Source organism: Diceros bicornis, chromosome 20, assembly GCF_020826845.1.
Source record: "Diceros bicornis minor isolate mBicDic1 chromosome 20, mDicBic1.mat.cur, whole genome shotgun sequence".
Taxonomy (NCBI): Eukaryota; Metazoa; Chordata; class Mammalia; order Perissodactyla; family Rhinocerotidae; genus Diceros; species Diceros bicornis.
The window spans coordinates 45,942,520-45,958,472 of NC_080759.1; the positions used below are offsets into that span (position 1 = coordinate 45,942,520).

At 34.4% G+C, this 15,953-nt stretch overlaps 1 protein-coding gene across 2 annotated transcripts in view; it reads left to right on the forward strand.

Annotated features, from left to right (window-relative positions):
- The window catches only part of CDH18 (cadherin 18), a 305,318-nt gene that overhangs the window by 86,807 nt on the left and 202,558 nt on the right, over positions 1-15,953 (forward strand). For both annotated transcript variants that reach the window (XM_058564305.1, XM_058564306.1), the window contains exon 3: positions 11,728-11,847. In XM_058564305.1, the coding sequence (XP_058420288.1) occupies positions 11,728-11,847 (120 nt within the window). The remainder of the gene's footprint in view (positions 1-11,727; positions 11,848-15,953) is intronic.

The following is a 15,953-nucleotide window of genomic DNA, read 5'->3' on the forward strand; positions in this document are numbered from 1 at the left end:
TGCGTTCAAAACATTGAAAATTGAATTAATGGGAAAAAAGAGACAAGTCACATTTATAACCATAAGCACCATAGGTAAAAATTGTTCTATCCAAGAAAGCCCTTGTAAATACAAGAACACACAGAAGGACCTAGGGAAGTCACATGGGAAATTATTGAATTAATGTTTTCTTGTCAAGGAAAATTTTTTTCAGTCTCTTATGTACATACAAAAAAAATGTGTTTTTTATTCTACCACAAAGCCTTTGATGATTTTTTTTTTCTAAGGATGGCTCAGATGGGGGTATTGGGACACAAGAACGAAGCAGAAAATAGTTTTCAGTAAACCAAAAAATCCACTTGAGAGGGGAACAAAAAAGAGTAAAACAGGGGGCCGGCCCCATGTTTTAACATGTGGTTAAATTCTGTACATCCACTTTGGCGGCCTGGGTTCAGCTCCCTGGCACAGACCTACATCACTTGTTGTTCATGCTATGGCGGCGACCCACATGCAACATAGAAGAAGATTGGCACAGGTGTTAGCTTAGGGCCAATCTTCCTCGGCAAAAAAAATAAAATAAAATAAAAATTTAAAACAGCTTTTACCAGTAGGCAAATGTCACAAAGTCCCTTCTGATGAAAATCACTCTTCCCTTTGGGGACACAAGAGTCCTCCACCTGTCTGGCAAGTATATCAACCCATCCAGCCAAACTTATTCAGATGTAGCATTCCTAATTAAAAGGGGAATCATCAACTTTCGTATTTTTTTTAATTTTTATTTTTAATTTTTTTGGCTTTACTAAGATATAATTGACAAACAAGAACAGTATATGTTTAAGCTGTACAACTTGATGTTTTGATATACGTAAACATTGTGAAATGATAACTTTAATCAAGCTTATTAACATATCCATCACCTCACATAGTTACCATTTTCTTTTTTATAAATTTTTTGTGTGTGTGGTGAGAACACTTAAGATCTATCCTCTTAGTAAATTACAAGTATACAGTATTGTTAACTCTAGTCACCATACTGTAAATGAAATCTCTAGAACTTATTCATCTTGCATAACTGAAATGTTGCACCCTTTGACCAACATTTCCCAATTTCCTTCTCCCCCAGCCCCTGGTAGCTACCCCTCTACCTCTGCTTTATGAGTTTGAATATTTTAAATTCCACATACAAGATAACACAGTATTTGTCTTTTGTGCCTAGCTTATTTTCCTTAGCATAATATCCTCCAGATGCACCCATGTTGTTACAAATGGCAGGATTTCCTTCTTATTTTAAGGCTGAATAATATTCCATTATATACATATATCACATTTTCTTTATCCATTCACTCATCTTTTTTTTTGAGATAAAATGACAATTCAAAAGACAGAGATTAAAATAAAACAGAATAATCATCTAATACAGAGAAGTTGAGGATTCAGATAAAATAAAATGAAAATCTGCTTTGTGCTGTGAAATCTGAGATTTTATGCATTCATTAAACAAAAGCAGGTTGAAATGAAGAAAGAAGTTGTCAAAAAACAAAAAAACAGAGTGTTAAAATTAAAGATAAGATGCTGAAATTAAAATAATAACTGAGGGACTGAGCAATGTAATGGATATAACTGAAGACTAAGTTAGTGATCTAGCAAAAAGCCAGGGACATCTCGCATTATGTAGAACAAAAAGGGTGAAGTAGAAAAACATAAGATACGTTGGTAGACATGGATGATCAGCTGAAAATGTTTTACATTTGTTGTGAAAGAAAAAAGATATTGAACAAAAGAAAACCTGAGTTTTCAACTTGAAAAAATCTAAATAAGTACCAAACAGGAAAATTAATGTTAACTAATTTGAAAATCTACATCTAGAATTTCCTTGGATAATGAAGAAATTCTAACATGTAAGAATAAAAGAGATAAAATTATAAGGACAAATAATTTTCTATATTACACTTGTCATGAGCAAAGATGGAAATGAGAAGACAATGGCAAACTATATAAAAATTCTACTTTGATTCCAGCAGCAAGATAATCAATCAAATATCAAGACAATTAAGATTTTTCAAATATGGAAGGACTAAGAAAATTTCAGACATGGAAAGACTAGGAAAAATTAACAACCACTTCTAATAATAATAAGAAGATATGATTAACTTTGGCAAAATAGCTATACAGTATTTCTAGAAAGAAGACTATATTGGATATAGAAAATAATGAGTAAAAAATATGCCATACTCACTAAAGAATTCTGAAAAGTCATTTGATCTTGACACTTTGAACATTCTCATTTTGTTGACAAAAGCTTAGAAATAAAGCATTTGCATCTTTTCAAATTATTCAAGTCACATTAATTAGTTTTGGAGATAATAATTTCTTGTATAATCAAATAGTGCTTATCACTTCTTGATTTTTTATAATCTATGGAAACGAAGATCAACTGAATGAGAGCGAGCAAAGGCAGAGTTTGCTATAGCAACAGAGCTAACCACCCTCACTTGCGTTTTGGCAGAGACTTAAAAGCAGGCAGAGGAGTGGTAAAGCTTTATCATGGACAAAAGCGCTCACTTCAAGTATGGTATGATTGGAGACTGTTGGCCTGGGGAAGCTGTGGTGGGCTAACCAGAAGCAGAGCATCCTATGTGATTGGTTAAGGATGCATATTTTGCTTTATCTGATGGGTCTTGAGCTGGTAGTGGGGAGAAAAATTAGGGAAACTAAAAGTTATTAATCAAGTCCTGGCCATTTGAGACTAAATGTTACTGTTGGCTTTTTGGATTGTTGCTCGTGAGAGTGATTTGACTTCCTACAAGTCTGACTTAGAGATAGTAGCCTGGCTCTTGGGCTGGTTATTGTAGATAATGAGCTGGTTTCTTGGGCTGGTTGTTGCAGACGGTGGGTCAGAGTTCTATTTTCATATAGGGTCTGGCTATTGTCCATTGTATATTCAGTCTCTCAAAATCAAATCACAGTAAAAGCATAAAAGTCATGTTTTTGTAGAGGAAGAACATAATATAATGTTGTATTCCACAAGAACCTCAAATACATAACTGACAAAAATCAAGGGTGAAAAGATGTTAAATTATATATATTTCCTCAGAAATCATTAGGGCACAGTATTTGCTGCCTGAAATTAATTAAACAAGATATAGGGATTTAATCATTTTATCTATAGTGATAAAAGTTAATACTAGCATACTTAAAATTAATAGTGCAATTAAAATTGCATGGTCAGGAGAGGTATTTGGAGGTAATATAGATGCAGTACATTTTTCAACTTTATGTTGTATTAATGAATATTTTTCAATTGTGATAAAAGAACAAGTAGGAGGACAAAGTAAGTTGCTACATTTGAATAATGGATCTGGTGCGAGTATGCGTGGAAACTAAAAAGTAAACAGGCTTTCAATTTTATATCTATATTGTTTTGTTTTATTTTATTTTGGTTTTGGTTACCTTAAAATATATAGATTGTGCTATTATAATATTTTATAAATCAGTTTTTCCAGCTAACTGGTAAAAAATAAATTGGAGTTATTTCCTCAATGATTGAATGTCAATTAGTGTGTGTGTAGTATGTACATATACATTATATTTACATAAATATGATGTATATAAAATACATACTGTATATATTATGAATATATATTTTTATTAAACTCTTCTGAAATATTATTGACAACTTTCGTGAGCAAGCAAGGACAAAATATTTCTGTTCATTATATTCTATTTTAGAGTAGTTGTTTCCTTGTTTATTTGGTTTTGGTTTTGTTTCTGCTTTTGTTGTTATTGTCAAATAAACATTCAGCTGAAATAATATTGCATTATTCAGGATAATGCTGAACTTGTTAACTTTCATTTTTCAAATGGAATCTTTTCAAAGAGTGAAAATTAAAGCAATTTATAGAGCCAAATTCTAATTTTTGATAAGAAATTGATATAAAATCAGCAACAAGGTAATGGACTTTACCACATATGCTAAACTAGGAAAATAAATGGTGGAGAATACTTTAAGACTCTATTGAAGTGTTTAACGCTATATATCTATATTGATAGATATATATCTATACACTATGTTTATATGAATTTTCCTCCATATTAAAAGAAATTCTCTTCTGAAGTTTCATTTTATTTTTATACAATGAAATCAACTCTCCAAATGATATATTTGTCAGATTCTATTATGTTAAATAATTTCAAGTTATTGAATGTAGAGAACACCTAGATTCTCATTTTAAAATACTAACTATATTAGAATCAAGTACAGAATCTGACCTTTATATTTGGTAAAGTATAGTCATTTTTCAGAAAATAGGTGAAGGATAGTTGGGAAGAAACCTGTTAATACCTTCTGTACGAGACAGAGTTTAATCAGGAAAACCCAGTCCACTGCCAGTTCATTCAATAGAAGGGACTGAGTATGTGGAACAAATTACAAAAATGGGAGGAGAACTGAAAAGCCAAATAGGGGACTGTGAGGCAACCAGTGAAGGAGTTTAGCATCCCTAAGGCTAGGAGAGTACTGTTACCTGACCCGGGAGCTGGGATTTATTGCATGGACCACAGAAGGGGGGCAGCTGAGAGGAAGCTTCAACCAATGAAGAAACGTAGTCACTGCCAGAGACACCACTCAAAGCAGAAAGAGGGAGGGAGAAAGAGAAAGACAGAGAGAGAGAGATGCCTTTTTTTCCGTTTTTCAATTTCCTTCTAGCACCTACCATTTTTCAGTTGATAAGGAGTGCTAATTAATGTCAATGGAAGGTGTTAGTTCCTGCTAACAGAGCAGAACAGGGTAGGAAATTAATCTAAGAGCAACATGCAAATGTATTTAGAAGATATATAAGACTGGTGAGAATAAGATCAGTCCAGTCACTTTTTACTGTAACCATTTTCTCTGTACAAGAGAATTGTGAGCATTCTGTAAGGCTGCAGAAGAACACAATGGTGTTGTCAGTCCCCAGAGACTGCTTCCCCTTAAGTATTATACCACCCACCTTCATTTGACAAGATGTATTTACCGACTTGGCCTTTAGCTATGGGGGGTGAAATATAATGCTGCTTCTGCCCATGCAGAAGCATCTGGACTGCCATTACATACCAGCAAGGAAACACAAGAAAAAGGCAGAAGATATTGTAATTATTAAAGTACATTATACAGATCATAACTGGCTGGAGTGATGAATATATGGGAAAGAATGTCACATATCAAAACAGACAAGACCAGGCATGAATTCCGCCTTCTCCAATTGTCAACTATATGACCTTTTTGAACCTGAATGCCCCCATGTAAAATGGCATTAAATATAATTTTCTCAATAGATTAATCTCATTATTAAATTAAATGGCAACTGGCTGAGGGAGTCCTACATCATTGGCACTAAATACGTGTTATTTGCTTAATTATTTTGTTCTATTTAAGGAATATAGTATAAAATTTACTTGAGTAAGATGAAATTTCACATTAGATAGTTCCGTTAAAAGAATTTAATTGATGGGGTCGACCCTCTGGCGTAGCAGTTAAGTGCGCGCACTCCACTGCTGGCGGCCCGGGTTCGGATCCCCTGGCAGGCACCAATGCACCGCTAGTCAGGCCGTGCTGTGGCAGCATCCCATATAAAAGTGGAGGAAGATGGGCACAGATGTTAGCCCAGGGCCAGTCTTCCTCAGCAAAAAGAGGAGGATTGGCATGGATGTTAACTCAGGGCTGATCTTCCTCACACACAAAAAAGAATCTACTTGAAAGTACACAGAAATGAACAATAGCCATGATTTAAAATATACAGTTAGAATAGTGATTTTTGTTTTGGTACTCAGATGTTTCATAAGTATTCTTACAAAGGATTTTTTTTTTTAATCCAATGACTCTTGAGTGAATACTCAAAGCTTTATGAAATTACACAATGACTGGAATCCTGTGTTACTGCTTGGTTGGTGAAATTACAGTTCTCCTTCGTAGAATGAAATTTAAGTTTCTTGACAGCTATTGCTTTTTCACAGTCTCTGGGAAAATCTTCTGAGAATTAAGCCCTAATAGATTCCTTCAGAGAGATATTCTCTGCCTTCGTAAATCTTCAGCTTATTTTTACTCAAAGTTCTTGCTCAGCATTGATTCACTTGAGATTTTAACAGAGCTACGAACCCTGAAAAGTCATGCATAACGATTTGCAATCTCAGAGAATATTTGTTTGGTATTAAAATGTCTTATTAAATATTTCAAATTGGTCTTTAGAGACGTTCAAAAAAGTCCGCTCTGCTTCTTACTGATATGTAACTTTACAAAATGTGTGCTGTTTATAAAGCAGTCATACAAAAAGAAAGCAAATGAAAAGAATGACACAGGGCAATCCCCAAAGGAAACAAGACTTAAGTTTTATTGTAGGAAAGATATCTTGCAAGCTTTTTTATATACTTAAATCTTTTCAGATTTGTCTAAAACATCAGCTGAGAGGCGCTAATCCCTAGCATGGGAATAACTAAGTGTGCGCCATAGGAAATATTTAACATGAAAATATTGTACACTAAATAGCCGATGAAATTTTAAAAGGAAATGTTTCTGTGGTTACTGTTTTTAATGGAAACAGTTGTGAAAATTAAGAAAGGTTATATAGCGCTTTCTAAAGTTTTCTTTGATTGGAAGCCAATTATGTAGGGAAAATTGTGCGTTTAATATCTATTGACAAATCCATATAATAATTTCCAGCAAAAATTAGATTCTTGTTTTAATATTCTAGTGGAATAATGGACTTTTAGGCATCACTTTATACATTTTCATTTGCAAATCTAGCACTGTAGAGGTTAATAATTTTCTCTTTTCTACTATGTATGCAATTAGGGCATATAGCATGAATAAAGGATTTGAGTTGCCTAACGTGGGAAATTTTTCTCAGACATAGATATACAAATACTGACTTTTTTTCACTTAAACTTTTAACCATAAAAAAAATTCTGTCTTGCAAAACCAATATCATTCATTAATTTACTTAAAAATGCCAACAGGTAGATCTCCGGTAGTGCCTAATAGTCAAAAAAATCAAATACATTAATTTCTACTTAATTTAATTTTATCTACTTGTGAAATGAACTTTGATTTCATCTCGCTTATGATGTATCTGGCATCAAATAGCATAGGAATTATCCATCATTTTTTTTCTTGACTTGTAACTTCAGACTCTTTTCCAGATTCAATTAAAGAACAACTGTATACTCTGAGAATAGACGTCATATCTTTTCCTTGCAACTGTAACACACTGTATTAGTTTTCTTGGTCTGCTGTACCAAAGTACCACAAACTGGGTAGCTGAAACAACAGAAATTTATTGTCTCACTGTTCTTGAAGCTGAAAGTCAAGGTCGAGGTTGCAGCAGGCCCATGCTCCCTCTGAAGGCATTGGGGAAGGATCTGTTCTAAGCTTCTCCTCTAGCTTCTAGTGGTTTCCTGGCAATTGTTGACTTTCTTTGGCTTGTAGAAGTATCACCTCAATCTCTGCCTTCATTTTCACATAAAGTACTCCCTGTATGTGTGTGTGTGTATGTGTGTCTGTCTGTCTATCTGTCTCCAGATTTCCCATTTTTATAAGGAGACCAGTCATATTAGAGTAGGGGCCCACACTCCTCCAGTATGACCTCTTCTTAATAAATTACATCTACAGTGACCCTATTTCCAAATAAGTATGTCACCTCTTGAAGTATTGGAGTTTAGAAGTTCAGCATATGAACTTTGAGGGGAAATAATTCAACCCATAACAAACAAGTTTAAGAGTTCTAATTTTTTGATTATTTATATATTTTTTATGAAAAAAAGTATTTTTTTCTAATGTAAAAGCACTTCCCAATACGCCAATCGTTCTTATAATTTTCCCATCTGGTCTTCAAATACATAAGAAAGTAAGATAAGTATGTATATATTTTGGCCTGAAACTTCCCTACCAATTCTCTTTGGTGAGAAATTCTTGAACAATTGAGCAAGGGATTTATTTTCCATCCCTGCTATTTCTCTTTACCCCTGCTGTATTCCCAGCAGGTTGCCTTTTGGTCAGGCTTGCTGTGCATATATGTGTGCATATTCAATCAGCAATGTGTGTGCTCAACGTGGCAGCCTGATACCTTCAGATGCCACCACAAAGTACAGTGACAGAGGTAATTTGCTGCCCCTCCCTTCACACACAAATAGAATTGCCCAATACCTGTGAGACCTACCGTACAGAGATGTGCGTAGTGTTAACGACCACACTTTTTGACCAGGGTAGAGAGTTATTATGTTTTCTTTTTCTCCCCTGAAACCTTTTTCTGCTCTGCTCACTTCCCTCTGCTACTTTAAACATCATTTTGTCAATCAACACCACTATGCTACCTTTCTTTCTTTGCTTTCTCCTTTTTTCCTCATTCTTTATTTCACTTGTCACTCCATTCATGCGTCTAAGCTCTCACTTAGCAAGGCTTGATTTTGTAGACACCTCAAGCCAAGCAGAGCACTCTTTTTCTTTCATGTGGTGGTTCAGCCTATCACCGCAAATGAGGTGTGATCTTGCACTGTCTTTCTCAGCTTGCCCTGTGGAATGGTTGCTTGGGGACTACTTTATGACATTAAAAACCATTTAGACTTAAATCACAATTGCACAGCCAGAGCAAGTTTCAAAGCCTGGAGATTTTATAAGTGTGGTTTCTCAATGGCCATTATTTTATAGCTTTCTATACTGTTTTCTCTTTTCTGAATCCCAGTAATCCCCAGTACCATCAGCATTTTTTCTTTTAGATCAAAGATTTCACATGTACAGTTTCATAATGTTTTAGCCACATTATGGGCATTTTACATTTTTAGAGCCTGACCTGGATACCTCATACAGATTTTAATTTTTTTCCATTACCAAAAACCAATGAAAATGTCTCATAAACCAAGTTTTATTTATAAATATCTACCTGCTGATATCTCTGAACAATTAGAAGAATATTAGGTATGGAACAAATGTTGTGACATCACAGAAAAAGTACTTAATATTCTATAACTTCGTAGTTATATTCTATAACAATATCCTATGACAATATTTTATAACTTAATATTCTATACTTAGTAGTGGAAGAGATGGTCTACATGTGACTAGTTTGGAAAGTTTCATCAAGCCAGAAAGTGCAGTGCTCTAATGAGAAAACTCATAGGACACACACAAGCCCAAATAAGACTCTCTAAGAATGGACTAGTATAGAGGCAAGAAGACATTTTTGTTTTTTTTTTAAACTTTTAATTTTGAGATCATCATAGATTCATATGCTGTGGTGAGAAATGATTTGGAGACATCTCTTGTATTTTTTTCCCCATTTTTCCCACTGGTAACGTCTTGCAAAATTATAAAACAATATCATAACCAGGTTACTGAAATGATTTAATTGACCAATCTTATTTAGATTTCTGTAGTTTGACTTGTATGTGTGTGCATGGGTGTGTTTAGTTCTATGTAATTTATCACCTGTGTATGTTCTTGTGTCCACCACCATAATCAAAATACTGAACAGTTCCAACAATACAAGTATTCCTCATGTTGCCCTTTTATTTTTTATTTTTTTATCTTTTGTGAGGAAGATCAGCCCTGAGCTAACATCCATGCCAATACTCCTCTTTTTGCTGGGGAAGACTGGTCCTGAGCTAACATCCATGCTCATCTTCCTCCACTTTATGTGGGACGCGGCCTCAGCATGGCCTGACAAGCGGTGCATCGGTGAACGCCCAGGATCCAAACCTGGGCCGCCAGCAGCGGAGCGTGCGCACTTAACCACTACACCACGGGGCCGGCTCTGTGTTGCCCTTTTAATATCCAAACTCACCTCCCTCCACTTCCTCTCCCCAACCTCTGGCAACTAATAATCTGTCATTCATCTCTAAAATGTCACCATTTCAAGAATGTTAAATAAATGGGATCATACAGTATATATAAGATTGGCTTTGGGGATTGGCTTTTTTTCCCAATGGGTTAATTCCCTGAAGATTCATCCAAGTTGTTGCATATATCAATAGTCAGTTATTTTTTATTGCTGAGTAGTATTCCCTAGTATGAGCGTACCATCATTTGTTTAACCACTTTCCCATTGAAGACAACTGGGTTGTTTCCAGTTTGGGGCTACTACAAAATGTTTCTGTGAATCTTTTTAAACAGATTTTTATGTGAACATACACTTTCATTACTTTGGTATGAATGCCCAAGAGTACAATTTGCTGGGTTGTATGGTAAATGTGTGTTTTGTTTTATAAGAATCTTCTATGCTTACATTTCCACCAGTGGTGTATGAATGACCTAGTTTCTCAGCATTCTCACCAGCATTTGCTGTTGCCATTGTGTTTTATTATCCATAATTAGAGATTTCTTTTAGACTTAACACAGTCCTCCCCTTCTCAGTATGCATAATAACTAATCATATTTCTGCTTAGAATCTCAATGTAAAAATACTCTTTAGAGGCCAGAATCGTCATACGTTATTAAAATCCATATGCATTTATGATCTGCTAATAAGGATTGTCAGATGAACTTGGCGTACTAATTCTATTGTTTTCTAGGGTCCCTTGAAGTCACAGAACAAGTTTTGCTTAAAATTGTGTCAGAATTTCAGCATGGAAGTAAAAACTTTGTAGTTGAACAGCTATTAGACCCTTAATAGGTGTGTTATACCTAAATCATTGAAGTAAATACTAAAATTAAAAACTGAAAATTGCTAGTACTTCCATAGTCAAGTGTCAAAATGAATGCAGAATTTTATACAGGCTCACTTGATTGTGGAAATATTTTTGTTTGATTCATAACCCAAATTAGTAGGTAGAATTTTTCTAGTTAGGCAGAATAAAATATCAAGTACGCACCATTTGGTGATTCATCAGATACATTTCATGAGAGCTCCACCCACTGGTTATACAATGAAGTTGTATAGCCCTTAATGGATGGTTGTCAAGTTACATTTAGATCAGTTTTCATTTAGGAATGACTGAAATATGATATAGGTATATCTAATTATGCAAATGGAGTTTAAAAGATGTAAACATAAAGAAACTAGCATAATAGATCTGCCAATTTTACTACCTCAAAATGTAGTATTTTAAAGTTTGTAAAGTACTTTAATATACTTTTAATCTTCAAAATCCAGTGTGATAAGCACATTCTGTTACCTGTTGTAGAAAATAATTATATCTGTACTGTGTATAAGAGCCTAAAGAAATGACATCTGAACCTTGGGAATGAGTTAGGAGACTCATCAATAGTCCATGTAAGAAATAAAAAGGGTAAGAATGATGAAAAATGACTTGAATGTACTGTTTTCATGCCATTGATAATTTAATGTGTACTCACCCACCTTCCCAGCTAAACAAAAACCATGCCACCACCAGTTTTCTGAACAGTCATGTAGAATGCACTATACCTTACCATGCCTTTGGCTTTAACCCAATAGCTAACACCAATCTGATTCTTGAGCAGCAATCCAACCCAACCCTGATTATGTGATTGTCAAAAGAGACCCTTCACGATGGTATCAGTACATAAGCAGCCATATTAAATATCAGAGACCAAATATTCTACTTTGGATTCTCATTTAGTACACTTGATGGCAGGGAAAGAAAGCAAGGACTATGTTTGATAGATAAATCTAAGAATTAAATTTAGTGGGATACATCCATTATAGCCCTCCATAGATATTTCAGCATAATGTTTTTCTATGTACAAATTAATCATGTGTTAAATGCCATCACACACTAAAATTTGTTTTCCTGAATGCACAGGTACCTCTGTTCTACAGGTGACAGCTACTGATGCTGATGACCCTACCTATGGAAACAGCGCTCGGGTGGTTTACAGTATTCTCCAGGGACAACCCTACTTCTCCGTAGATCCTAAAACAGGTTAGTGCATTTGTATATAATTTGTGCGCAGATGCACGCTACAATAAAAGAAAGCCATGTTTTTATTACTGTGTGCTTTCCTACATTAGATGTTATTTTAGCACATTTAGAAATGCTCTCGCTTTTCTAAAACAATGTGATTGAATAATTGAAGATAAATTAACTGTTTTCCTTAATATTTTGACCATCCATTATTTATATCCATGCCAGTAAAAAGTTTCTGATCTTTGTATATTTAAGTAACATTTAAATAAATACTCTCTGTTTAAAACAGAGTATTATGTAATACTCTGTTATGCACTCCAAATATGGAGTATTAGATAAAATGAGATTTTCAAGTATGTTATTTGTTTTGTTTACATGTTAATTTTACTTCTTTGTCAAAAAGTGTAAATTTTTCCATACTTTATTTTAATTTGATTGTCACAAAAGTTGACATATATACATATAACATTACGTTACATTGGGGGATTCTTCAGCCCTCGTGTGTTGTGTTATGTAAAAGAAATTAATTGAGAATAAAACCAAAGAAATATAAACATTTCTTCAGGAAAAATATGAATTCTGCTCTCTTTCCTCTCTTTTTTCCGGCCAAAACGATCAAATCATATTATATTATGTGATGCCAAAATAAGAATGAAGGATACTCAATAATGCATTATAGGATTATGTTACAGCAGCATAATCTAAAAACCACAAGAAGCTCATGGCCCCATTAGCAAACAATTTGTTAACAAAACTTGGCTAAATATAAACCCATTTTTAATGTAGCCGAATGTTCAGTAAGAAATGTCTCAAGTTTTACGAAGAATTTCGAGGATATACATAATCACGGGACACAGATGCAGCAGAGACAGGTCCAGGATGTTCCAGCATCTCCCTAGGTCCTCTGGTCACATTAGATACACTCTGAATCAGATTAACATGTGAGATCTTCAAGTCAAGGGCACAGCATATAGCTTATATACTTAGCATATAGCACATTTTCAGGGAGTCTATTGATTCCAGGCTTACCATTGTCTTAGACAATCAGGTACATCCAACTGAAAAGATGCTCTAGACAGCACACTCCCAACAGCTAATACCACCGAATTGTTTACTAGGAGTGTTGTCATTTTGTTTACAAGAAGATTTGACCAGGTGACTTACTTTCTTCCTTTGCCTGGTGTGCTCCAACACATAAGTACACTGGGCAAGAATATATCGCAGACATACTGCAAAACCTCTTAATTCCCGTAACTTATGAAGAAAACAATGGAGAACATATATAGATATATAAAGGAAGAATATGCAGAGAAAAACACACACATATATATACATATATTATGTGTGTTATAATTATAGAATAAGTTATATGATTAAGTGAAGTAAAAGGCAGAAGTTGGAAGGTAATAAAAATAAGTAATATAATGTGACTGGAAATGAGTATGAGATATGCACGTTCTTTTAGTGCCAAGATATTATTAAATATTTAGAAATAAAAATTTTTATTAACCTAGTAATCAAGGTTATGGGACAAAAATGTTCAAATCTATGTGTATACATTATTACTCTGGTAGGAGGGTTTAAAATTACTTTAAACTCTTAAGACAACTTATTTGATATTAATGTTGTTCATTTTGTTCTTTTTTCCTGATAACCATGGTTGTTTTATAAGTGAAAGAAGTATATTTCTCACTTTAAATATGTATCTCCCTAGAGAAAAGAAACAAGGAGACTGTGTTCCAATTACCTTGTTGAGGATCACACATACACACATGTGGGCAAGCATGCATGCACACACATGCACACATGTGCACACATGTGCACATACATGGCTTTAGTCCATTAACTGTCCCTTTACGTGGCCAGATGTTTATTTATAAATAAATATTATATTTACTTGATACAATATTGCTAACATATAGACATACTATATGGGTTTTTAAAAAATTTCCAGGGGCCAGCCCGGTGGCGCAAGCGGTTAAGTGCGTGCGCTCTGCTTTGGTGGCCCAGGGTTTGCAGGTTCGGATCTCGGGCGCGCACTGACACACCGCTTGTCAAGCGATGCTGTGGCGGCATCCCATATGATGTGGAGGAATATGGGCATGGATGTTAGCCCAGGACCAGTCTTCCTCAGCAAAAAGAGGAGGACTGGCAATGGATGTTAGCTCAGGGGCTGATCTTCCTCACACACACACAAAAAATTTCCATACACTTCTTGAACTTGTTAAAAAAATCAAATACCAATTTTGCATGTGTGTGTGTCTGAGTATCTGTGTGAATGGTGTGTGAGTGCCTGTGTGTGTGTGTTTGTGTATGCTTTGAATAGATAAAGCAGGCCACTGAGGATAAGATTTGACCAGTGTTGGACTCTGCTGTAGTTTGTGCTTTAGTGAAGGAAATATATCAATAACATAATAGTCAAATAAAATTGCATTTGGTTATACATATCATAGGTTAATTAAGTACTTCATTAAACAACAAAATTTTATCTGGAATACAAATAGGCTGCTATTGAAATACTGTTCTATGAAATTTTCTTTGCTCCTACATGTCTTTGCTCCTTTCTTTAAGCAAAGCGATTTATTGAATGAAATGTATGCCGTGTTGATATGCTTTAATTTCAGTATTGTAGAGGCTGAAGCGTCATGAGAATCCATGGATACATGTCCTACCATAAAGATTTTTTGAATATGCAAATCTTTTATTTGTTTATAGAAAATACTAAGAGGGATTATAAAACAAAATGCTCATTATTCTCTCCAAAGCTAAGATCTTTTTGGAAATTTATGCTTAAAGACATATTACTATGTAATTAAACATCCTCAGAATGAATTTAGTTGAAATTGTGCTTAAAATAAAGAAATGTAGTGAAAACTAAAGAATCAGTTGCCATGGATGGGATATTGTATAAGGAGTGTTGGGATAGCAGTTACTTATAAAGGTACGTTTGAATAGTATCACTTTTAGTCTATCCTCTCATTTGCCATGACTCTATTTCAGAATGTTTCCAGTTACTTTCCATGAAGACCAATTATAATAATAAACAAATGTAATAAATTTGTGCTTATGGTTAAGATCAGTGCTTATGGTTAGGATCGCCTTGTTTCCATTATGTTAAAAGGTACATTTGGGTACTCACCATGATTTCCCATGTTAAGATGCCAATGATACCTTGCTTCTTCTTATATAAACCATCTATGAATCGTAGTACCCAGAGAAATGCATTACATGACTCTTGAGTCACTATATTGTACATAATTGGTTTAATAAAGTCTGTATTGTTTTACACTGAAATTCCATAAATCAGTATGATGAAACATAAATCTTGTGAATAATTTATTGTTTTAAATAAGTTTTGCTGAGGTAACTATTTCATGATGTTCACTTAATGTGTAACAACAGAAGAGGAATGCCCATTAAAAAGCGATATTTTAACGTTAACTACCATTTGAAAGATGCAGACTATGAAAGAATAAACTAAAGGAGATGAAATGAAATACAGAAGACATAATATATTTGGCCAGAATCATGTAAAAAAGCACGTTAATGTAGGCGTAATGAGGATAACTCTATTTGAACATACTGATTTTAATTCTTCAAGAAAATCCATTTACATTTATTAAGTGAAGGAACCATTTCAATGTTCATGAAAACATCTAACCCAAGCAAGGCATTTTGAGGAGGGCTGCTGACTGAAAAAGCCTTACCAAGTGGGCAGAGAACCAAAGTCAAGAGAAATCTGGACTCATGGTTGTCTATTAACACTAATCTCAATCCTAGTCCAGTTAATATAGGGTCAACTGCGTTAAAAATAAATCAATGTTCAAGGTTTCTGTGCCTCTTTAGAAACTACAGAATTTCTGTCAGGTGGTGACAGCAGAAGCTGAATGATCCAGTTGCTATAAAAAGGAACTACTTTGTTTGACTTAGGTCAAAGACAAAGCCACAAATCCACCATGTGTCTTTCCAGGGTCTTAGAAACAGAATGGGGGATTACACAAGAGGCAGGTGTGCAGTTTTTAATTGAGAATGCAAATCTCTTAATGGTCATGGCATTTATACGAATTTGATGATTCTCTCTGCTAGCTATTTCATAGTTAATAATTTATGAATTGTTTCAC